Genomic DNA, 26,422 nt, shown 5'->3' with positions numbered 1-26,422 from the left:
ATTAATTACACAAACCAAATTCATACTGATATTCATTTTGGCTTGAATCCTAGGTGACAAATTATTTATCTAAGCAAGACGTTAATTAAAAAAGCATCTTTCTAAAATTTTGGCTGTTTTTATTTAAGATAAATAAGACAAATATAAAAACATCAATGCAATTGACCAAGAAAAAATGTTTTGAATCTATACTATTTTATTTTTCATAAGCCATATTTGAACTGAATATTTGTGTATAGTATTATCTTGTGCAATAATATATTTGAAGACGCAAGTGGATGAAGGTATTATGAGACAAAAACAAAAAGTGGAGATATCTGGGATTGAAGTTTCAAACTCCAGTATAATTATTGATAACATCACACCCAGTGGCGTATTTACCCTAGGGCCACGGGGGCCATGGCACGGGGCGGCTTGCTTTTAATTGTTACCTACCTTTTATTTTATTGCTTTTTGACTTGACTTGCCTGAGGAAATTTAAAAAGCCTACATAATTATTTAAAACAAATTTAAGGGTTAATGCTTTCTTAAGGCGAGTTAAGGAGGAATGATGCAGCAACCGCCAATTTTGCATTTTATGCTGATTGGATACAATGTTTATAGCGGAAGTTCAAGTTAACGCCATAAAACTAAAGAAATTATACCCGATTGATCTTGCAGATGATCTACAAGAAGAATGCGTTCTTTTGAAACAATTCTTGACGTCTCGTGAAAACAAAATGAGTTAAAGGCAATTTATTAACCTATTTATTGAGCAAAGGAGGCATTTCCATGTACAGAAATAGCATTACGTATGTTCCTGTGCACTGCAGCGCAGAACGTTAGTTTTCTGTACTCAAAATAATAGAAAATTATCTATGTTCCTGTATTTATAAGGGAAGAACATTTCAACGAGCCATCTTTAATATAGAATCTGACTTAACAAAATCAGTCAATTATTGACAAATTTGCTAACCAATTTTTGCATCGCAAAAAAAGAAAATATTTAATAATTGGTGTTAAATGGCCTATTATTAAACAATTTATATTTTTTCATTAATTCATGGAGCGGGAAACCATATAGACCAAGGGCGCCAAATCTTAAACTAAGCACTTGATAAAATCTTCAATCACTGTCAAATCGGTTTTCAATCGTCAAAAGTGGCTTCTTATGTAAAAAGGCTGTACAAAAAATCTTCATTTGAATATTTAAAAAGTTGTGACAACGCCTTCATCCACTTACGTCATAATTTTTAGAATCAGATTTGTATTTAGAGAGGAAACGAGATTGCTAGAAGCTTGTGCATATAGCGTGGCTTAAACTATAAATAAATAAATTTATAATACAAACAGTAATATAATACGATACCTGAAGCATGCACCCTTCGAGTTGGTAGTCCTTCACTTCCCGTTGAATTAGACCTCAGCCGGACGTGAACCTTCTCAGTTTCTGTAAAAAAAGTTATTAATGATTTTACATAGGTTAGTTATTTTATCAATGAAAACATAAAATGATGTGTTACAGATTTATATTTAATTGAATTATTTTTTCTTATACAGGTTGATAATTAAAATAACAAAAAAAAAACAAGATACACGATAAGAAAAAATTGTGACACTATGACCTCGAAGACACAATATATTCTGTGATAAGTTAATCAGCCATTAAATTCACAATTTGCATAATTTCATTTTATTTATTAATATAATTATGATCATTAGAAAATATTTTTTTCACCACTGCCGGGAGGCCCAATTACAGTAGTGGCACAGATCGCCCAACCCCGAGAAAAATTTTGTGATTACACCGGTAATCAAACCCGGAACCCTCCAAGGGCTGACGTTTGCTGAATCAGGATTCAATTTGTAGATTATATTATTAAAAATATTTAAAAAATGCTTTTGTTGCATGATGGTATAGTAGAAATTAGTAGATAGAAGTAGTAGAAATTTGATGAAAATTATAATATTGAAGAATACCTGGATTGAATCCTTCAGGTGGTGGACATGTTAGATGTTTACTACCAGTGATCGTCAGACGATTACCGGAAAGTTTTAAATCACTAACATCACCTTCTGTAAAAGAAAATTTATGAATAAAACAACACAAACTGATGTACATTTTGTTTTCTCTATTTATTTATATCCATAAATCAAAAGTCTGATTTGTGTGGCAGAATCAATGCAAAATAAAAAAGTAGTAATAATGATAATAATAATAATAATGGTTTATTAACAAAAATTACAATATCCTTATCTACTACATACATACTTAGGTAATAGATTTCTCTGGATTATGTCTAGTCTGCCTAACTATGTACAACCTATTTTAAGGCAGACATTTTGATGCAAAAATAAACAATCGCATGACTACCTACTAGTTAATTTATTATAAAGTTGTACAATATATTTACCATTTATTATTTTAGAATGTTTTTTAGTAAGTTTTCCGATTTTTCTCTACCTAAATCCAGTAACCATTTTATTACAAATTTGTTTAATAGAATTCGGGTCATAGTTTTGTAATGTAATGTATTCATATTTTTAAAATACCTTCTAGAGAATGCTGAGCTTCCAAACTTTTAGCGTCTCGTTTTCCTCCGCGGGACTCAAATTCTTTTCTCCTTAGAGCAACTGTCGGTTCAGGTTTCTTGGTACTCAAACGGGCTAATTCGCTCTTGTAAAGGGCAGTTCTGTCTTCAGATGGCTGGGATTCAAACTGCTTCGTCCTATTTGACACTATTTGTACTTCAGATGGTATATTATATCTGAAATTAAATACAAAGCTGATTAACTAATGTAAGAAATATAAGACACGTCCTAGAAATAGAGAAGGTTCAAAGGCAATTTTGGCGCTAATTATATCTTAAAGAATATAATTATTATCTATTCTTGTACCCATCATTATTTCTAGCAGGGGTGTTGGATTGTAACACCTTCGAATATGTTGGGAAACATCTTTAAAGACTGATTTCTGCAAGTATACATAACTAAATATACTGAAAGAGATCAGTTAAGTTTTAATAAAAAAAAATAATTAAGTTCCTAATAACTATATAGTAGCGAGATCTAATGCACCGTTTTGCGCATCCAGAAGCTGTAAGAATGCAAGTCAGAATTTCCTCATCAATAGGGCAATTCGCTTGCTGAATACGACTTCTGCACATAATATGGACATATTTTGGAATGTTCCAAAATTTTACATTTTTATTCAATCTTTTCGTTACGGTGTTTTGATGAAGTATAAGTTTAAAACGTATATAGTTTATAAATATTGATAATTAGTATATAGTTCAATGATAATGAGAATTAAGTTAATATTAGGACATCCATGTATTATGTTTGTACTAATGTTCTATTAATGTTGACTACAATGAGGAAGTTTAGTGTCTTTTAAAAAAAATAATTCATTAATAGACTATTAAACTAAGCCAAAAAAAGTTTTTTTTATAAATATCATATTATCAGCACTATGATTTTTTAAAGTTTTGTATTTCTGAAATAACTCCGCGTGTGACGTCAGAGGTTGTTCTCTGTTAGTTCTTCCGATTGGTTCGTTAACAGTAAGCCAACCGGACATCCTTCGCATCTCTCATATCATTGGTTGGTTCATATTAATCAGTGACGTCGATCAAAGTAGTGCGTTTTTATTTTTTTTTTTTAAATTATATTTTTTGTACATTTTCAAGAAACTTTGCCATACAATTTAATGCTCTAATTTTTACCGCATGCAAGAAAACATTTTTTGTATCCAATTTCTCATAGGGCTGAAGTTCCTCATTGTTAAATAAATAGTAATAATTTCATAACTTTCTTATTGTATGAAATATTTCACTCCTGGGGTGCAATTATGAATCTTATATATATGTATATCCCCTAGAAAGTGGTTAATTTGGGGATATTTATTTTTTCTATGGTGATTAAACGTCAACATGATGATTTTCATTTAGAACATTATTATTGCGACCTTAAGCATTACTCAAAACACTTAATTAGGTTAAATTGACAAAACCGTATTAGTTTTATTTCAGTTTCTGAAGCAGTATTATACACCATTTGACATTTCATCATCAGAGTAATGGTTTGAAATAAAGATGCTAAAAATTGTATTGCGACACTTTTGTTGCAGATTTTTTTTTATTGATATCTCCTATCATATAATTACTTCAGTTACACATTGGCTATAGCCGTATTTTCACTACCAATGTCTTAGGTATACTTGCGAGGTCTGTATGCAGAGACAAAGTGATATGGTGTTCTTCTATCCTCTCGGCCTACCCGTATGGGGAAATAGCATGATGGTTTGTTCGTTTAAGCTAATTCAAGAGAAATAATCCTTGTACCTAAGTACATTGAAGTTCTTACCTCGAGACAGACTTATCAAAAGTAGGTAGATATGATAATTTAAAAACTGAATTTGTAACAATGAGCTCCTATTTATTACACATAGATAAATATACAGTACTTCACACAATAGAAGCATAAATCTTACCGTTGATATTCAAAGAGCTGCAGTGTAAGGGTATTTTATATTATTTTACAGCAAGTCTAGAAATAAATTACAGTCCTGTACTATTATAGTATTACGTTGTATACTTGTAAGGAATATGAAGAATTTTTTTTCTTTTTTGTATGAAGCATTTGCATTCTTATGATTTACCAAATTATCTCAATTTTGGTGGCTATTTTCAAAGAGTTGTAAAAAACACACTATAAGAGGATGAGAATCAAATTGTGGTAGAGCGAGGTTCGAACTAAGGACATTTGATCCGAGAGTCCACAAGCCACAACCTAGTTCTATATCTAAATGTCGAGTTAATTAATGAATAGTAGAGTGCCCGCCACTTAACCTTCCAACTCTAACACAAACAAAAAATTTGTGTGTGAAAAATTTACAATGTGAAAAATTACTTACATTTTTATACTACATAACTTTCATTATGTTTTATTTTCGCTACATATGTTAGTTTTACTTCATTATTTCTTACTATCTTATATTTTCCCTAAATTGACAATATAATATGTTTGGTACTTTTAAAAATTTTATATGTATCTAATTTTTTAAATATTTTTTTTTATTTGAAAATTTATTTATAAACCCTTACGGATTATTACATTCATTTTACATAGAATAATATATACATTTTTCATTCATACTCTGTTGTTCAAAGTAATATTTTTTACGTCTTTTGAAAAGTTTGTCTGAGTCTTTTGTTTAGTTTTGTCTGGTAGTTTATTATATAATTTCAGTCCCTGGTTCATTAGTCTTGATTGTCCTTGTCTTGTTTTAGAAAGTTGTATATGGTATTTGTCTGATATTCTCGTATTATGTCCATGTTGACTACAATTTTTTACAAGTTTTAGTTCTTCGTCTACAATTACATTAGTGGCTAATTTATGGATAAATTTTAATGATTCTAGTTGAAAGAGTTCAGTTATATTTAATTGCTTAGTTTGTTCAAAAAGTTCTCTAGTTGCAGTTAAATAGGGAAGGTCATATACTAACTTTAATATTTTATTTTGTTGTCTGTTTATGTCATTTTGATATCCTGCTCCCCATAGTAGTTACGTATAACATATTTGAGTTTTTACATAGGCTTCATACATTAGAATTTTTTCCATTTTTGGAACAAAATTTTTGATTTTTAAAAAGACTCGATAATGTCGCCACTTTGCTAATTAAATTGTTGATATGAATTGTCCATGTTAATTGTCTGTCTATTGTTAGTCCTAAGTATTTAACATGTTCAATTTCAGTATGTCGTTCATTATTTATGTAAGCATCTACTTTATGACATTTTTTTCTAGATTCAAAATGGATAATGTTGCATTTTTTTTTCATTAAGTGTAAGTAAGTTTGTGTTTGTCCATTTAGTCAACATAGTAAGGTCTTTGTTTATGTCATTGTTTGTTAATACGTTTGTTTGATTTTTATAAAATAGTCCAATGTCGTCGGCATACATAATAATTTTTCCCTTGAAATTGTACAGTGACAAATAATTAATGTATAAAATATATAATATTGGACCCAAAATAGATCCTCCGGGTACTCCAAAATTTACTGTTTGCAAAAGGCATTTTTTTTCATTTACATATGTATACTGCTTCTGATTTGCTAAGAATGATTTTCATAGTTTACTTTCTTGAAATTTTACTCCTATGTCGTTTAATTTTTTTATCATGGTCTCAACATGAACCGTATCGAAAGCTTTTTTAAAATCTAAGATTACTCTCGTATAAAACATAAATCTAAATATTTTGTTAAAATATTCCCGTGCCCTGAATCTATACTTATATCGTCTACGTTTTTATAATAAATGCATCTCTCAGACTTGAAATCAGACATCTATTACATTGTCGCTTAATTATCCTAGTGCCTATGTTCAAATCAAAATTTCAAGGAAATAATATTAAAAATAAATTCGATTACATTTATATTTTCACACCGTGGTCACCCTATGAGCACTGGAAAGGTTATGTGCCGATAGCTCTATTAACAACAAAAACAAAAATGATTGAGAAAAAATATATAGGACAATTAATTATTCTTGTACTAGCTATACCAGCTATTCAAAAACAAAAAAACACATTAAACGTTCAATAATGAAACTAGCACCTACCTTTTATCTAGCAGCACAGTGTCTAATGCATTAGGAGAGGCGGGAGATCCATTTGTCACTGTACCGTTGCTATCATTTGATGTTGAATTTTCATGGATTTTGCTAAGGGAACTAATATACGCTTTGTCTTGTTTTTGTTTAGTAGAAATAGAGTTAGGATCAGTTTTAGAAGCACCAGAAAACACGTCACTAGAATCGTTTGCACTCGTATGGTTCGTATTAACACTATCCACTGAACTGTTATTTGAAGAAATTAATACATCCTCCTGAATATTTTCTTTACTTTTGGAAGGCGATTGTTCTGCGGAAGCACTAGGGGGCCAGACGGGCTTATGGAGTTTTTGCGGGCGAGCGTAGAATTCCCTTTGCTGGATAACAGTTTGGTCCTCGGGGACTGCCCAGCCGGTGGGTTGACTGGGCCGCCTCAAAAACTCTTCCTTCTGTTCTAAACTCTTCCGCATTCTGGATAAAAATACGGAATCATCCGTCTCGTGTCCGGTAAGAGTAGATATTGATTCGTACGAACTTAAACTGTCTTTACTCTCAGCGGCCGAAGAAGTGAGGGACGCGTTCGATTCTCGTCTATCGTCAAAGTCAAACCTATTCGTGTATTGCGCGGGAATGTTTTCTAAATTGCCACCTAATTGTGCTAATATTTTATCATTCACAGGTTGAGACAGAGATACTCGTTGGATGTGGGAAGGAAGGCCGCTCTTCAGGAAAGGCATTTGATTCTTGTAGGAGTTTTGTAAGGATTCCCCGCTTGTATAGACAGAACTAGAATCTCTAGAGGAATTAAAAGGGCTGGAGGGAGGTGAGGCGCAGTAAGAGAAAGGTTCGCGCGCTCCCTCACTGGCCCGGCGTGGGGCGCGCGCCTCCCTGGTGAGAGCTTCCATAGGTTTGTTCCCAGGACCGCTTCGCAAGTTACTGCCTTCTGTTCTGATTCTATCGGTGATGTCGTTCCTCGTCATAATGGCCTTAATATCTTCGGATGGAACACCGTTGCCCGCTGTGTTTGGCCTCTGTTGACTTTTTCTATGGTCTACAGATAATCTTTGCCGAAACTCAGGAGGGATGGACTGCTGATGTGGACTAGTTTTGATGTTGTCAGGGTTAATGGGGCGATAGTGCAGTTGTGAAGAAGGTGTGTAGAGGGGGTGTGAGGGAGCAGTTCCTCCCTCTCGTAGTAGTGGCATTTCTCCGCTACTGATCCGCCTTTCTCGTGTCCGACTAAGCGGTCGTTGATTCGTTTCGGGATTATAAGCCGCTTCGCTGAAGTACTGAAATCAAAATTAAATTAAAGTTATTTTATTTAAAATATTTGTGATATGAGATCCAAAAACGTTCAATGTATTTTATAAAATATTTAAGGTATATTGCATACACAAACTCGAAAATCAATTGAAGGGTTATTTTACAAAAGTTGTTAAATATAGTAAATCGAGTTTTATATCACATCACATGGATTTTGAGTTGCAAAACATGTTGAAACATATAATTTTTGCCAAAACGCACTAATTTTGCGTGATTTTATAGCCTAAAAAACAATTAGTTTTCAAAATGAACTATTTGCGATACTGATATAAAAAAAACTGACTATTCCCAAGAATTGTCAGTTTTGGGAAAAATTCTATATAAAAAATATTTATCAGTGTATTTGGTGGACCTGCTTAATTAATTTAGAAATAAAAATACTCATCATACCTTCTTCCTGTATCGACATCTCATAATTTTGTTATTTAAAAAAACTTTAATCAAAAATATTGATTCCTGAAAAGTTTCAAATTTGGATTTAGTCAGTTTTGGGAAAGAAATCTACATTATTATAGACATTCCCATAGTGTCAGACCAATTGGCCACCAGTAACCGAGTGGAGTAAAGAAGCGAACGTACCCTCTGCAGCACGTCGGCCTCCTTGGGCACCACGTGCAGCGTGAGCACGGCGGGCGCGGCCTGGATGAGCTGCACCACGCGCGCGTAGGGCCAACCCGCCACGGACTGCGCCCCCACGGCCAGTAGGCGGTCTCCGGGCCGCAGCCCCGCGCGGGCGCCTGCGCCCCCCGGCCGCACGGACCTCACGAAGATCGTGTCCATCGGCTCGCTGACCGCACCCACCATCGCGTGTCGGACATCGCTGTACAGATCCTGCAAATACAACATTTTAAATAGTACTATCATTTAGTTTCGCTTGTATATTTATGCAAATTCAAATAATAGTCCTACTCATTAGGGTGTCTTGTTCTGTCTTGTAATATTTGGAGATAGTTAATAAGTTCTGAAGATTTAATTTTGGTGAAAATCATCGGCGTACAGAGCAAAAAGAGCAAATTCTAAGAAATAAAAGATATAATTTATGTTAACATTAAAGAGAAGAGGACCTAGAATCGATCCCGGGGAACTCCAGAAAGGGCGCATTTAAATACAGATACAAACTCAGCCACTACCGCGGATTGAAGTCTTTATTGTTATGTAAATTATGGTATTTTGCGAACAATTCAAAGAATTTTCATTAGAAAACAATTAGAAAAATATATAAAAGAATTATTGATTGAATCAGTATCCACTTCGTAATACTTCATAAATGATTATTAAAAAAAAAAACAAAAAGTATTAGTGTTATAAAAATAATAATATTAAAGAATAAAATAAACACAAGTTTCGGGAGAGCAATCCTACCGACGGGTGATTATTCTTATTAATATTCTTAAAGGTGGGGGTCAGGGCTATGCTTTAAGCTCCTGACGTCACTGCGACCTGTGAAGATCTATTGTCCAGGTCTATAAAGAGCCTGGCAACTGTGTGGAAGGCGAAAGTTCACATTTTGCTAAATCTCCCCCTCCAAACCTAGTTCCGTAAAGTATCGGGCTATTAGGTAGGGGGCGAGCTCTTAAACATGCTTAGGTTTAACCGGTGGTTCATCGAGGATGAGGCTTTTTTAATGGTAATAACACTTTTACTCTAATACAAATACACAAACACACCCTTTTACATATATATACGCACGCACACATAAAAAATGTAACATAATTTAATGTGTACGATTTTTATTTATAAACTTCGCTGGTCTGTATTTAAACTTTATCTCTATTTGTGTAATTTAATCATTGTTGACAGTATGTTTACGTAAATTAAAAAAATTAAGTAAAAATAAAAATAAATAATTAGTCAATTAACAAATTACAACAGGGATGGAGAATACCTTAAATAAGGGAATATGGAAGTCCAAGCATCCACAGAGCTTATGACCTGTCATTGGCTGGTTTAAGTGGCCACTTTACACACTGTGTAACATTCACCATTCTGCCAATGTTTGAACATCCATATTTCTTCAATTCTTCCATTTGTTGATTTTAGTGAAGTTAAAGAGCTGAAACCTTTATTGTTGTGAAGAGATTCATCTGACTAAACTATTTTACATACTAGGCAACGCCTGAAAATAAATTTCCAATTTTTAAACTTCTTCTTGGACCAGTTGGTTTGATAACGATATTTGAGTTTGTCCAAATGTTTGTAGACAAAAGACTGGATTTTTGTCTACAAACATTTGGACAAACTCAAATATTGTAATTAATAACCTTAAAATAAATATTGTACATTGTCATATTATGTAACTGTGAAAAAAATTGTATAGTTAATGAATATGTGTATTTGGGCATTACTATTGATCATTTTTTTAAATGGGATAAACATATTATTAAATTATGTAAAAGATAGTTAAATGTTATAGGTAGCATGTTTAGAATAAAATATTTTGTACCAATAAAAACATTAAGACTTATTTATCAATCATTAGCGAAATCAATTATTAGGTATGGTATTACCAGTGGAGGCAGTTGTTTCTTGTAAAACCAACATTTAAAAAAATCAATCTTTACAAAACTCGGTTCTTAAATAAATTAACAGATCAGCTAGAATTGACAAGGAAGAGGTACCCGAACTTTTTAAAAAGCAAGGGTGCCTGTCCGTAAATGCTATTCTATGGCTTAAATTTGTTACTAGACATCGATTTGATAGTAACTACCAGAAAAGTTATATACATACACATAATACAAGGCTAGCACAACGTGAAGGCTTGTCAGTACCGAGGTATGTTAACAAGTATGATCAAAGAACACTTCATTATGTTATTCCTAAAATTTTCAATAAGATTCCTAAGCAGATCTTAAAAGAAAATGTTAACAAAACTTTTAAGAAAAAAATAATTAAATGGCTAACATGTAACAAGGCTTTATATTGATAAATATTTTATGTTAACAGTCATCTGGAATCATCGGCGTGGAATGCCTTACCTTCAGAACTACGAAATTGTGCAACAGAATCGCTTTTTAGAAAAAAATTAAAAACTCATTTATTTGTGAAATCGTTTCCTGATTTGAAAAGTGCTACTGCTTAAAAGGAATACAAACATAATACTTATGTGTATGGGTAATTTATAAAATTAGTGTGTAAGTGAATAGTAATTAAGTATAATGTACAGCGCCCTTGAAGTGATTATTCACGAAAACGGCGCTATAAAAATTGTCCACATTTATTATTATTATTATCTATTTAAATTTTTGTAACTAAATTTTGTGTAAAAAATACGTACCTATGCTTTTAGTTCTTAATAATGTTTATATTACTTTTTAAATTTATATTATTTCTCTAACGTTTTTCTTTGTTAAGGAAAAATGAGAAACCCGCTGACAAGCCGGTTTCGCGGTTTAGTGGGTTTCATTATTTTTCCTATTATATTTTCTGTTCATGTTTATCTTCTTAAATAAAAGTAAATACAAAAAAAGTGTTAATTACATTATTATGGAATTCATATTTTGGCGACTTGTATAAAGGGCTTTGATGTTCGGTAATTTTTAGTAATATAATTGATAAAAGTAATGAAAATAATAATCTAAATTGATATTATTAAATTTATAAATTTTATATTATAATTATATGTATTATTTGATACGAATACAAGTGAACACAGTTTTTGTTACCATTCGTGTTTGAAATGTCATGAGGAAGAATGACAATATTCGATACAAGCCCTACATATAATTCGCCAAATTCACAGTGAAAGGGGCAATGAAAGCGGTTATGTTAAACTCACCGTGTATGTTTCAGGGGGGTAAACGATGAAATGGCGAAGGGTGAACCCAAAGCCATGTCCCTCAGAGCGACGGAGCACCAGCTGACGGAGCGCCGGACTGGCCGTGAGGGGGGCCACGAGGGGCGCAGGCTGCGGGGGCGGGAGCGGCGGTGCGGGCTGCTGTACGCTGTGCTTCACCGCGTGCTGCGGCGTCGCGCTGTGGGCCTGGGGTGGCGCGCCGCTGGTCACTCCTAGCGCCGCCTGCTAGAAAAATAAATAAATACGTGTTAGATCATTTCAGGGTTCAGGAAGATGAAAAATACATTTCTGTGTGAAATAGAACCAGAATCCTAGACGAGCGTTTTCGACTCGATGACTTCTAAATATTGGTTTTAAAGGTTATTTGAACTGATATATTTCATTGTGTCTGGTTTGGCACTTGAAGCGTAAGATTGACCACCTTTCCTGAATGTAACAGATCATCAAGATACACTGCATTTGGTTTACCAATGCGGTGCCCTATGCACCGTTGGGTGCGGAAAGAGAATGATGATGGTGATTTTATGATTATTACGAACTTTTTGTTTTTTTTTTATTAACTCTGTAAATTAGGTAGGCTGTATTATTTGCACGTAAACTGGATTCAGAGAATGTATTATTTAAGAACAATGTTGCAATCGTAAATTCATTATTTCAAACTGTTTTTTTCTGACACATGACCGTACCCTCAAGTACTGAAAAATAAACATAATTCTAGCTTTACAAAAAACAGCTATTATCCATCGACAGTTTGACAGCTTTTTGACACACTTTTATTTAAACGCGGCCATTCTCAAATAGTATTTAGATACATCGGCATTGTATTTAGATACTTCGGCAGAAAAAAAACTCAATAAAAAATCGTGGTTTTAAGACAAGCCGTTATTTTAGCTTTTTTGAGTTATGACTATTTTATCGAATGTGGGATATCTAGATAATATAAGGGTATCAGAAATCTACATATCTCGCCATCTACACAGTGATTTATATGCACCATCATGTAACGCTGATTGGAAGTCCATGTTTATTCATTTATGGCGTGTGTACAGTTCACAGATAGATTGGTAAAGTAAGTAAACATTTAATTGTACGCGAGGTGTATCCGATGGGATATTTTTAAGGCTTGCCGCAGCCACGGTCACAAAACGTTTCTGGGCCCCGATTACAATGGGATGTTAACACAGTTATCTTCGACTGTCTATAAAGAAAAACCGATATTTGTGTATGAAAATAGGTATTTTGCATGAACATTTCAAGTATCTTTGTCGGTAACCTATAATTGAAAATGTTTGCAAGAAAAAAATGTATTTATATTCTGATTTTCATACAGAAAACTTCATTTTACTTTGTAGATAAAATTGAAGATAAATGTTAACTTCCCTTTGTAATCGGGGCCCAGGTAACGTTTCAACAATTTTTTTTCAAATTATAAAAAACCAATCCAAAAATAAATAAAAAAATGACTCAAAAAAATTTACAGTAAAGATTTTTTTTAAAAGGAAGTAGATGCGATAACTGGACTTGTCAACAAACGTTGTTTATGTAATAATCATTTTATAGCAAATAAATAAATAAATATCCATTTTATTAGATTTTTAGCTCTATTAATAGGCGCGTATTTCTTTTCTATTTTTCGTCATGATCGTAGAACAACGATACATGTGATTTTCTTAAACTTTACACGAGAGCCATTAAAATGTTTTTAATACTTTATGTCACAACTTGATAAGTACAAAATTATATCATTTGGTACTTCGATAAGTTATATATATTTTACTTCTTTCAAACCTTGAATATAGAGGCTTTAGATAACTTTTTCAAGATCAAATATAAAATATAGTCAACGTCGCATTTTTCGCACATCCGTCGTTGTTCTACGATCACGACGATTTGATTTAATTTATATTGTTTATCTTGGCCGCGATTACAAACGCCGTCTTCATCGGTACATATAGAAACAGTGTAAAGTAAATTTAATATTTTTGTACGAAAATGTGAATATTTTTACGAAAATTTAAATTATCTTTGACGGTTACTTGTAACTGAACATGTGTAGAAAAAAAATGTGCATATATTTTTTTTTATACAGAAAACTGATTTTGACTTCGTAGATAAAATTGAAGATAAATGTTAACTTCCCGTTGTGATACGCGCCCTGATCTTCTTTGCTTATACTACTAATATACATTTTTATATAGTAACTACTCACCTTGGATATGGGATAGGCAGTTACAGCCCATTAAAATTTTCGATAACCGCCGCTTTAAGTGTGCGTAACAATAAGACTTCATACAAATAATTATTGTGTGCCTACTAACCACAAACGAAATTTGTATGTTTACTCGGTTCACCGGCAGGTACTAACACGTTGACATATGGTTATTAAATATTCGAACGCATTGTAGTATTGTTATCGATAATAACCATCGATGTATACAAATTAATTCAGACAAAGTATCGATAAACGATTTTTTTTTTTAAGCAATAGGCCTTTTTAAAAGATTATGTTAAACGACTTGGGAATTCAATAAATATGATAACGATTTCCCAATCTGCAACTAATGGCGCATAGGGCACTGCATTAATATTACGGATTAAAATATCAATTCGTTTCGATTAAAATATCAATTTATTTTTAAAAAAATCACTTTCAAACCACCGAAACTTAAGTATGATCGAGTATTATTGTACATACAAAATATATTCGTTATCTCTTTCTCACACATAACGAGTGCGTTATTGTCACCTCCCTTAGACCGTCGTAAGTCAAATTGATTTATTTTAAAGAATAATAGCCTTTATGAAAAAGTGTTTAAAGACTAATTAATGAAAGCTGCAAGATTTTACTGTAATCGCAAATGTAATTTTTCGAACAAGATTCTAAAATTTTAGGTTTAAGACGTATTTAAATTCATGTTTTTTCTTCAGCAGAGTAATCTCGTGTAATCCAGTAGTAATAATTTTGGCTAATAGACGCGCAACTGGTCGCTGTATAGAATAAAGGAATATTATGTAAATTTACTTACTCAAGAAATGCAATGTATTATTTTGTGATGTGTTTGTAATGTAACATAAAACATTACTTTCGATGTCAAAAAAATATGGTAAGCTGCAAATAATCGATTATAAGGAGCATTCACCCCTGCTATGAAATATGTAAGTGTAAAAACTGCTTTAATAAATATTTCGTGTCAACCGTGCCGGGAATCGAACCCGATTGCATGGTAAGCAAACGCTCTGACCGTTAGACAATAAGGCGGGTGAATTAACACCTAGTTTTTTTAAAAACTTATTACTCGGCAGGTACTTATTATAATTATTACGCGCATGTCTCCGGGCTGTATGGAAATAGTGGTTGAAGTTCGCAGTTACCGTGGAACCCAGAGATCTACTTACGCCTTTGAACTGAACACTCGCATTAAGAGTCATTTGCGGACCAAACAATGTCGTATTGTTACGGTACACAATATAATTACACATTACTTTCGCGCGTAATGAAACAGAAAGCTATCTCGGCGATTAAATAAGTGTAACAGCGCAATACTACTGTCTCATAATGCAACATGTACATGTACATGCAAGTTCAAAAGGTCGTATCGAGTGTAATTTGGTCGCAACATGCTTCATTTTCGTTATTAACGATTATTTCTTTCATTTTTTTTAGAAGTGTCAACCGGTTGGAATGTTTAATTTATAAATGACAATAAACGTCCATCAGTAAATTTCACGAATTAATTTAATTAAGTTTGCACTAGGTAGGTACAGGTCGTACAGTCCATTCAAATCTTTGATAAACATTGCGTATCAAAAAGTTTTGATACAAATCTTTAAAACGTGCGTGCTTACACAAGCGAAAATTGTATGTTTACTTGGTTCACCGAAAGGCACTAACACATTAACATAGGCTTATTAAACATTCGTACGCACTGTACATCCTGAGATTATTTTTCCGACAAAACAAAGGAATGTAAAATTAATTCGAATTAAGAATTTTTGAAACCGATCATGTGTAAATTTGACTATAGCGGTATTATTTAAACAAGTCCCGCTCTCTCGTCGTTTATGCAATTTATTGCCTCGAAGATTCGCGGTCGGGATAAAAGTCAGCGGGATAAAATCTCGGATTGATTGAATTGGATGTACGGAGCCGGGCCTTAGTATGGAGGTGCGCAAGACTATCAGATGCGGTATCCTTAAATGGAATAACCCAATAGCGACAGTAGGCTTCCAACATTTACCTTCGCAACAGAGTCCTTGGGTTTATAAGCCGATTTCTAGAAGATATAAGCTCTACAGGACGCATCTCTGTGTGAATTATTAGTCGAAGTGATTCCCGCCGTATTGAATCTGAGAGAGCTATTGAAAACGCTTCTGAAAGTCGGGCCCTCATTATCGGAGCGATTCGAAGAATTCAAGCCGTTACCAAACACGGTGATCTGTTGCGGAGTGACATAGCAACACGGAGTGTCGCGACTCTGCTCGCGTCGGCCGACAGCGACGTGACGCTTCTCGCGATATCTCGACGTCTCAATCCTCGTGAGAACTTTGGAGAATATCTCTTGATGAAATGATGTTTTACGGAGGGACGTCTGCAACAGTGGCTGTTGGAGGCGGGCGAGACGGCTCTTCGCTAATCTCGGCGTCATCAGAAACCAGTAACCAGTCGCCATGCGAGAAGTGAAATGGGCGGGAATAATTGCTACCATCTCTTGCAGGGGTGCCATACTACCTACTTCTCCCACTGCACCGGTTTCTGCGTACAGTAACTACAAACACGACATTGTTTACAATCATTAATATCAAAGTAAGATTGCTCAAAACAGATGAATTATACTTATAAAATACATTTTCGCAATACGCCAGGTAATATTCATTTTCAACAATAATCAACCGTGACTCGTGAAAATCAATAAACATGACTCTATAACATGAAAATATCAGGAGGCTACGCGCATCATGTCGTGCAACGCTCCCTTAATAATGCAACAATGCACGAGAACAACAGCTCTGCACTGAAGCGCGCGCATTCTTTATAAGTAATACCAAGGTCTCCCATTTCAATTAACCAGAACCAGAACCAGAACCAGACGTAGAGAAGGATCGCGTCGGTAGTCCTTTTTAGCGAAATATATTATATTATCTCTCGGGAGCTACTCGCCTACGTGCGGCGAGTTACCGGAGCATAGATTGATTCGCTGATATTTGTAATTCAAAATAAGGCGGTTTAAATGAATTAACCAAACATACTCCGAAAGACATAAATCTAAGCATAAATGGAAGGAAGGAGGCTACCTTGACACCGTGATCCTATTCTGCGGGACCTAGTACCAGCAGCCAACACTGCTCCGCGAGATCACCGTACATGGTAGACATGGCAACTGACAACCCCTTATGAATTATTCAGCGTGTGAAAAAGATACAAATAATAAGCGGTGGCTTTTCAAATAATGCTATTTGTATTCGTATTTAGCGTATGCTCGTATAGTATTATCCGAAGTCCGCGGTCGAAGTAATAAATTCTTTACAAATTTTTATGTATCGGAGTCAAGTGCATCGGTTGATTATTGTATTGTCGGTATAGTTGGTGCCTATACGAATACTTAGGTCCGAGTTTGATCTATCGCTCTGTCAGCGTCACATTGGGGTTGACAAGTTAATTAGCAGCGTGGAACTTGACGTCTGACTTGGTGCGTTCCCATATTTGTCTCCTATAATAAGAATACAAACCAAAGCTCCGTTAAATAAACAAGCCATAGTTAACTATTTAATGGATAAGAATCATAAATGGACAAGTATTTCATAAAATGAGCGTTATAAACAAGTAGCGATAAATTTCGCTGGTGGAATATTATTAACAACTCCATTAGATTATGTCACAGCAAAGCTGCGCGAGACAGGAGTAGAAGCATAGCTAGGTACTATTCATTAAAACAGTTTTTTAGAAACCAACTACTGAGTCGTTAAGAGTTTAGATTGTTGGATACATTATTGTTTCGCTAAAAGACATAAGAATCTTGGCATTCCATCCGTCTTACTAAGAATTATTACACACCACACAAAAACATTCTTGCGTCTTTTGAAAATAAAATTTTCTCAATTTGTTGGCACTTAAAATTAAATTATTTTTAAAATTCTAAGAAATTGCCTCATTACCGAGAACAATAATTGCAGAAACATAGATACATTTACATAAATCATTATAATTGTAATTTTAGCAAAATTCCTGTAATATCTTCTACGATACATTTCGGTAAGTACACCGAAATTATTTTGTTCAATTATTATTTTTTGTATTTGCAGTGAATGTTGATATGATGACTGCCGGTTTTCATCATTGGAAGGACGAATGACGTATATAATATTATTCGTCGAATCGTCAGGTGACAGTATTTTCAAAGAGTCATCGTGTGAGGGCTGTGCATTATAATATAAAAACAATTTATAATAGGTTGAGTTTTTATACCGACATTTCTTGGTGGAACTGCATTTTGATTTTATAAATAAAAACAATAAATCATAAGGATATTTCAAAGGGGTTAGTACAACTTCAGAGAGGTCGAAAAAAGCGGAATCATTTTTTTTTACAAAATATTATATCCATCAACTTCTAAACATTCATGAATATTCAACTACTGCTTCACAAAATTATGACAGAAATAGTTGACTGTGCAGAACTACTTAGTTTAATAACAATACATGTACCAGTTAGGATTTGTAGACGGCACCACCTGTTTCTGTACCAATAAGTAAAACATCGTATGTAAAAAATGTTTTCTTTCGTCATAGACTACATGAACATCACTCTGCCAGATTTAAAATTAACACTAAAAATGCATTATATAACTTAATAGACATTATAATAATAAATATGTACATCTCCCTTCTCATCCTTATCCTCTCTTCAAGCATCCTTGTCGTAATTCCGCCCAATTTACAATAACTTACTGTTATTTAAAAAAATATTTTTTTCTTTGATTATTGAAAAATATATACGAGTACATGAAAATAACATTTTTCCATGTATAAACTTATATGTATTTATATAATATGTTATTCTGTACAAAAAATGTATACTTTGAGGAAATCTGTTATTGGTTTCGAGTTTATACACTATATTTGTTTTTTTACTATAAATATTTTATTTCATTTATTTATTTATTTGACGGACTTATGCAGTCCGTTCTAACGATGGAAAATACAATTTCTTATAATAATACAGGCACTAATAAAATAAAATACAACAAAAAAAAAGTATGTAGAACTGTTGGTTTCCCAAATAAAATAAAATAAAAGTAAATAAAAATATTTTTTTAAAACTTCCATAATAGGAATTAGGCAATTATAAGCATAATAAAATAAACATCTTAAAATGCTGTATTTAAAATGTAAATGGCTTTCGAGCTGAAGGTGTACGCACATAGACAGTTGTTATGTTACGCTAAAATTTTGGACAAAAAAAAATATCCAAATTAAATCACATTCATCGAGAGTTTTTCATAGCAGAATAAAACATTTTGACTTTTGTTAAAAATTTAAAGCAATTGACTCTATGCAGTATAATGAATATAGTATCAGGTGCACCGGATACAAATTGCCCGCATTGATTTCCGACATTGGAATGCTTATTACTTATTACTAGGTACTCGGTACACGCGTGCATATCCGCCGACACTGGTCGTTGGCGGTATCGACACGATGCGCGATAGCGCGATGGAGCGTCACAAAGCAGTCGTCCAACCACCGCCCGACCATTTTACTATCCAACTATTTTTGTGCTGTCCTTTCCCATCGAATAGAAGTACTGTTTCTCTTTTAACCCATCGTATTGTAGGTAATCGTCAACAGCTGTAGTACCTAGTACCTACCTACCTAACTAATATGACTAGTTAAACTAGAAGTAGATAGCATTTTTTTAGATAAGCGTTCTTTAGAGCATGTTTACAAAATACTGTAAAAAAGAAAATGAAAGCATTAAATTGAATTAAAATACCGGTATATGAAATTGATGAAGCATTTAAAAACTTTGATAAGAAAGATTTTGAGTAGGGTCAAGCACCAGTAAATGACCACCCCCCAGTAAATGACCATTGGTTAATAAAACACAATATAATAAGAATTGCTACATGTGTCCAGTAAAAAAACTTTTAACACTTGAAACTATGACAAAAGCAGTAGGCGGACACATCTTTTGGTAAGAAACAAATCTATCAGTTTTGAACTGTGAGTTGTCAAAAGGTAATAGTGCGTCTTTCTGTTATTGTTCCGAGATGGATAGTGTTTTTATAAGGAAAGGTGTGGTAAGTGTTTTATTTTATGCTATTTCTTATGCAATTCTTTGAATATATCCATATTCTAATGTGTTAGTGTATTTTATAATGTTATGATGTAATGAAACACTTAAGTTCAACCTTAAGTGTTTCATTTTTCTACTGAATGTATTGTTTATTTATGCTGAAATAAAGGGTTTTTAAAAAAAAAAAAAAACTAAATCTGAGTATTTTTTGGGGTAGTAGTGGTCATTCACTGTTGATTCTGATATTTTTTCGAGTAATATTAATTTTACTTGTAATACTCGTATTTCAATAAAAAGGTAAAAGTAATTTTTATTGTTTTCTTTTATTTTGTACGTTTAAATAATGAAATTTATACCTTTAATGTGGATTTCATTACAAGCTGAACCTTAAACGGTCATTCATTGGTGCTTTGACCCTATCACCAATCACAAGACTCAAGTTTTATTAAAATACTACTGTTTAGTCAAAGAGATTTTTCTATCAGTTAAAGCGAACCGAGGACACCCAAGCGGATGCTACCTCTACACACCCATAACCGTTCAATTTTTTTTTCGTAAAATTCGAAATTGTTCGCCTCGTAGTGTAGCGGTTGGCGCGTTCGCCTACCGAGCTTGAGGTGTTGGGTTCGATTCCTGGTAGGGTCGAAATGAAATGTATGTTTAAAAACTAAACTAGAATCCTTAAATTAGCCACTGATGTAATTGTAGACGAAGAACTAAAACTTGAAAAAAAATGTAGTAAACATGAACACAATACGAGAATATCAGAAAACTATCATATACAACCTTCTAAAACGAGACAAGGACAGTCGAGACTAATAAACCATGGACTGAAATTATACAATAAACTACCAGACAAAACTAAGCAAAAACTCAGACAAACTTTACAAAAAATGTTTAAAATATTATCATTAACAGTATGTGAATTTTAAAAGTAAACATATTTTGTTAAATGTATGTAACCCGTAAGGGTTTATCAATGAAATTTAAAAAAACAAAAAAAAAGTGAGTTTCACTGGAATATTACATTGTCCCTGGACTGCTGGCAAATGAAGTGTAAGATTGATCACCGATCAAGTTATACAGCATTAAGTGTACCAACGTAATGTCCTATGCACCATCGGGTAAAGATAAGTGTGTGATGATGATGATGATTTTAATTTTCAATTCCATAAACAACGATTTTAATAATATACCGTTTGACACTTATGCTTTCATTGCCCCTATCACCTTGAGTTCAGTGCAACGTATGAAATGATTTTTTTTTCATGCCCATATCGTAATGAGTGACTTCAGCCGGGAAATTGGATACAAAAAATGTTTTCTTGCGCTCGGTAAAAATTAGAGCATTAAATTGCACGGCAAAGTTCATTGAAAATGTACGAAAAAAATATTTTAATAAAAAGGAGCTACTTCGAACGACGTCACTGCTTCTTATGAATCAACCAACGATAAGAGAGATGTGAAAGATATCCAGTTTACTTACCGTAAACGGACCAATTGGCAGAACTGACAGAGAATAAGCGGAAGAGTTAGTACAAATTTCGGTTCGCCTGTTTTTTGGTTGGCTGGAAAATATTGCTTTTAGCAATAAGTTCGCCAAAATACAGTTTAAAATTGAATATAAAAAATAAATATTTCAAGCGGTATCGGGTGTTGCGGAGGGAGCTTGGGAGCTTTAGTTTTCACAGCCAAATATGATCCGCCATCTGGAGTGTGCAGCCACAAGGCGGAAAGCGGAGGCGGGTGGCGAATTACGCCCTTCGCTGGAGGGTGGCGCCAGTGGGAGGCGCCGCACACTGATTGCATGTCACGTTAGTTTGGAGCCGGTAATTACAATATGTAAAAAATAATATATATATACATTATGCCACAGAAATCGTAAACGGGACGACTAGACGTTACGTTAAAAGTGTAATTATTGATCAAGTTGGAAGGTGGAATATATTTTTTATAAAAAGCGGGATAAAAGCACAATGCGAAAGATAAAGATATTTTTGGCAATTCACTATAGGAATTCAAAAGTACCTACTTTATAATCTGGTCAGCTTTCTTAATTTATTATTAAGTATTTTTTCCTACGCTTCCTATTGCTTATTTATCCACTTTCTTATTTTATTGTTTTGAAATATTTTTCTAGTTTTATAATTTAAGATTTCTTTTTAAACAAACGTTTTACTTCTCTCATTATTTTTTAATGGTTTGATTAGCTTTTATTCTTAATTATTATATTTGTTAACTTACTATTTGTAACACATTGAATGCTGTAAACAATTATAAAGGGTAACGGGTCTACCAAAATGATGTACCTTGTTTATTGTTTATTATAATCTATGTTGTCTGTAATTGTTCAATAATAAAATATAAATAAATAAAAATAATTGACGGCTAAGCGGGTGGTTATACAGCTAGAAAACAAAGATACGAAATACTACCGAGAAGAGGATAATTTGAAAATAATCTATTTTAGTATTCTTTTTAACGAAAATGTATCTGTCTGACCCAGTAAGCACAATTTTTATTCGATTAATCAGCTGTGAGCGTCGCTGCTATCTCTGGGACCCGGAGGACGTAAACTTTTTATGAACGCGAAGGGCTTTATTTTTACACGCGTTTCATTACTCGTAGTGGAAAAACGAGACAACGCGCGACGTCGGCGACGCTGACTCGGACAATATTTTACGAATTTTGTGGAGGAAACATTAAAAGAGGTGCAATAAAGATAAGGAAGGACCTCAGCTAACAGAGAAGTGTAATGTCGCTGATAGTTGGCGGTGACCGGGGACCGGGGACTGAGGACTGGTTCGCGTCCGCCGCGCCGTTTGGGCGGGAGTAACCAATATTCACAGAAACCAACATCAACCAATCAGCCTATTGAATATATAGCCAATTAAACGTATTTTGAAATATTTCTAATGGAAAATTAAATACGGAATTTAAATGGCAGCAAACTTCGCGTAGTTACAGGGTATTTGCGGTCTCAAATAAGATTTATTATTTGAGATGCAGAAGCGAGACAAGGCCGAGCAATTTATTACCAAAGTCTACATATAGCACTACGTGAAAGGTAGGATTTTAATAGGGACTACAATGATGTTTTGCAAAACTCTGATTAAACCAATCATACATATGCCTCCGAAACCTGGGTCATGACAAAGCATATTGAGGGAACCATTGCAGCTTTCGAAAGAAGAATCATCAGAGTTATCTATGGCCCTGTGAAAGAAAACAGCCATTCGCGTCGTCACTACAATAGGGAGCTAAACGATATCTAACGAGCGCCCGATGTAATCAACTTATCAAGGTGGGACGCTTGAGGTGGGCTGGCCATTTAATTAGAATGGACGACAAAAGCCCCATAAAACGCCTAACTCTCCCTGTGCCACAAGGACGACGAAGACCAAAAAGGCCCATAATGCGATGGATGGACTGCATCAGCGCATATATGACAATGTTTGAAGTGAGGAACTGGAGAGGAAGGGCAGCAGACCGGCAAGAGTGGAGGAGACTCCTGGATTCAGCCAAGGCCCACCCGGGGCTGTCGAACTTATGACGATGATGATGATGATGATGATGATGATGACAATGATGTTTTCTTTTTTTGGATTTTTAAACTATTTTTTTTAAAGTACGGACTCAACAGACACAAGTTCAAATTTAAAATACTTGAAATTATAAATTGATTACTTTTAACAACTCCAAAAATATTCAAAGCAATGAGATATATTGGCATAACTCAAACACAATTCAGTGTATAAATAAGGTATTATTAAAAGGGCTAAAAATATGGCTCAAACTGTAAACACTAAAATACAAATAATATTAATAAATAAAACCAAATATTGTATACAGCACATAGTATATATTATAATATGGCTATGATATATTACATAATATATGATGTACTAATGCTGATTCAATTTTACATAGTTCATTTAAATAGCACGACTGCAAAACATATAAAAAATTATGAATTTTCTCACGACAGGTGTGCGGTGCGCAAGATAATTTACATAGGAATTTTCTATTTAGTCTTTTAGATATCGACGTTATTTTTTAATAAAATGATTAGTCTCGGAGTCAACTACATAAAGTCACTACATTATATATTCGCAATTACAAATGTATAATTTTACTAATATCCGTTATGTTTTAACGACTTAATCGTTAAAGAATTGTAAATGACGCTATTTATAACGCAAATTGTTAATGAGAGATACGATCTTCATAAAAGTACCAGAGCAAATGAGATATTTATGGCCAGTTCGTATAGCATCGTAACTACCATCAAGGCTGACTGACTACAAGGAAAAATAAAGCTGTCTTGACAGAATACAAGGTACCATAAATTCTTACACTTAAAATAAATGGCTTTTAAAATCCCTCTTCGTGTATAAACCCTTCGGGTTCTTTTACATGTCGCTGTACTTGCAATCTAATGATATAAATACTGACACATAATGCCTTATCCAATATAAAGCGCAACACACAAATTAAACAGCTTTGTCATTTGTGCAGCAATTCTGGAACTGTGTTTACATACATTTTTACTCCTGAAAAACGTTGATGTTAATTTACCCTGATAACTGTGTTGTAATGAAATACCTACGTAAGTACTTAGGCATAAATGCGAAAGTTAATATTTCAAATACATTTGTCCTCAAAATTATAGATATTCATGACTTTTTATTCAAAGATATTTATGAATATTAATTCCAAGAAATTCGTTATCGCTTTCTTTACCTGAAAAGTGTTAGAAGTTAATAATATGTTTTTATTATTATTTTAGTTACGAATTGAGAGTGGTAGCAACCATTTGATTATTTTATACTGTGAAATTTTTTCCTTTTCCGAAAAAAAAAAATGTAAATAAATAGTGAAAACTCAAAAAAAAAAACATTATTTTAATTTATCTTGGGTTATAGAATTTAAAATTTTCGTTAATAGTAGAAATGGGTAGAATCAACCTGATAGATCATCATAAGAACATTCTTCATTGGCAAGGATTAAATATGCGAGAAATTCGCGAGACAATGAAAAAATCTGTTCGCGGGATTTATTAAATTATTAAAAAAATTTAAAAATATAATGTCGTCGACAATTTAAAAAGAAGCCGTCGACCAAAGAAAATTACTGATGTAGCAAAGAATTTTTTAAAAGTATCATCTTTGAGATCAAGAAAGAAATCCAGTCGGAAACTAACTCAAGACCTCGCGGAGGCTACCGGTGTTAAAGTCTTTTCATCTAGAGTAATTGTAATTGATAAAATCGGGCCTCAAAGAGCATGTTGCAAGAAGAAAGCCATTGTTACATAAAGGAAATAAACCGTAAAGCTCGATTTTTTCAACAAAAAAAAATGAATTGTAGACCAAGGACACAGGAAAAATGAAATCACGTGTTGTAGACTGATGAGTGAAATTTTCGGTTTCAATCGTGGTCAATATGTGAAAAAAGGACCCAGAAAGGAATGTTTGGCACCTACTGTCAAACACGGGGGAGGTTCTGTCATTATCAGTTTGGGGATATTTTTTCTGGATCTGGAGTTGGTGACCTCGTAAGAATACGAGGAAAATTAAATGCTAAAAAGATATTAAAACATTCTGGAGAATCATGCCACCCCCTCCGGAAAAAAACTTGTTGGCGATAATCTTGTTCTGCAGCAGGATCCAAAGCATACAGCCAGACAAGTAAAAGCACAATATTGATAGAACAAAATAGGATAGAATTCATTAGTTAAGTATACCTTGATAAAGAAGCTTGTATAGCTTTGAAACCAATCGGTGGAAAAAATAAAAAATAAGTGGTTAAAAACAAAGTTGTTATATTTATTTTATTAAGTAAAAACTTATTTGACCCACAAAAAGGATGTAGAGGGAATTCGATCATTTGATTGGCCGCCTCAGGGCCCAGACATAAATCTAATAAAACGTATAGTTCAATTCCCGCCAATTGTAGGAAAAAATTCCAAGAAAGTTTTTTTTCTCAATTGACAAAATACTTAAAAGAAACAATTAAAACAAAGGGTCGTCAAACAATTTTTTAAATTAATCTTTATATTTTTGTAGTTTTAATATTATTTTAATGCGTAAGTGTTGCCTAAATAAAACGGTATTTTTAATTAATTTTTTGCTCCAAGAAATCTTCACTTTTACCAAATAAACATTTGTTCATAAACGATCACATGAATGTATTAATAATTATTACCTTGTCCACAGAAAGTATATTCCTAAAACTTTTATCTCTTATGATGCTTCCAGTTTTTCAAACTGCACCTCACCATACCACGTTTCCCATGCATGTTGTTTGTACGGGTATTTGCAGATCTTCGACAGCCGATAATTTGTGTGGAAGAGTTGATATATTGCACTATGCACCTTTTAATGGTCAATGAAGATAAATAACGCTCGAGAATATCTCCTCCCC

The 26,422-nt window shown here is 33.5% G+C and overlaps 1 protein-coding gene across 13 annotated transcripts in view; it reads right to left on the bottom strand.

The window, feature by feature from the left end:
• The window catches only part of RhoGAP19D (Rho GTPase activating protein at 19D), a 249,936-nt gene that overhangs the window by 51,642 nt on the left and 171,872 nt on the right, over window positions 1-26,422 (bottom strand). For all 13 annotated transcript variants that reach the window (XM_088224839.1, XM_088224829.1, XM_088224833.1 and 10 more), the window contains exons 3-8: window positions 11,689-11,931; window positions 8,493-8,744; window positions 6,600-7,879; window positions 2,533-2,747; window positions 1,960-2,055; window positions 1,349-1,429 (exon numbers count right to left, since the gene is read on the bottom strand). In XM_088224839.1, the coding sequence (XP_088080965.1) occupies window positions 1,349-1,429; window positions 1,960-2,055; window positions 2,533-2,747; window positions 6,600-7,879; window positions 8,493-8,744; window positions 11,689-11,931 (2,167 nt within the window). The remainder of the gene's footprint in view (window positions 1-1,348; window positions 1,430-1,959; window positions 2,056-2,532; window positions 2,748-6,599; window positions 7,880-8,492; window positions 8,745-11,688; window positions 11,932-26,422) is intronic.

This window comes from Micrasema longulum, unplaced genomic scaffold (assembly GCF_059751315.1).
Source record: "Micrasema longulum isolate JH-2025_06_02 unplaced genomic scaffold, ASM5975131v1 h1tg000311l, whole genome shotgun sequence".
NCBI classification, from domain to species: Eukaryota; Metazoa; Arthropoda; class Insecta; order Trichoptera; family Brachycentridae; genus Micrasema; species Micrasema longulum.
The sequence above is the reverse complement of the archived record's forward strand: the minus strand, read 5'-3'. Positions and strand labels throughout refer to the sequence as shown.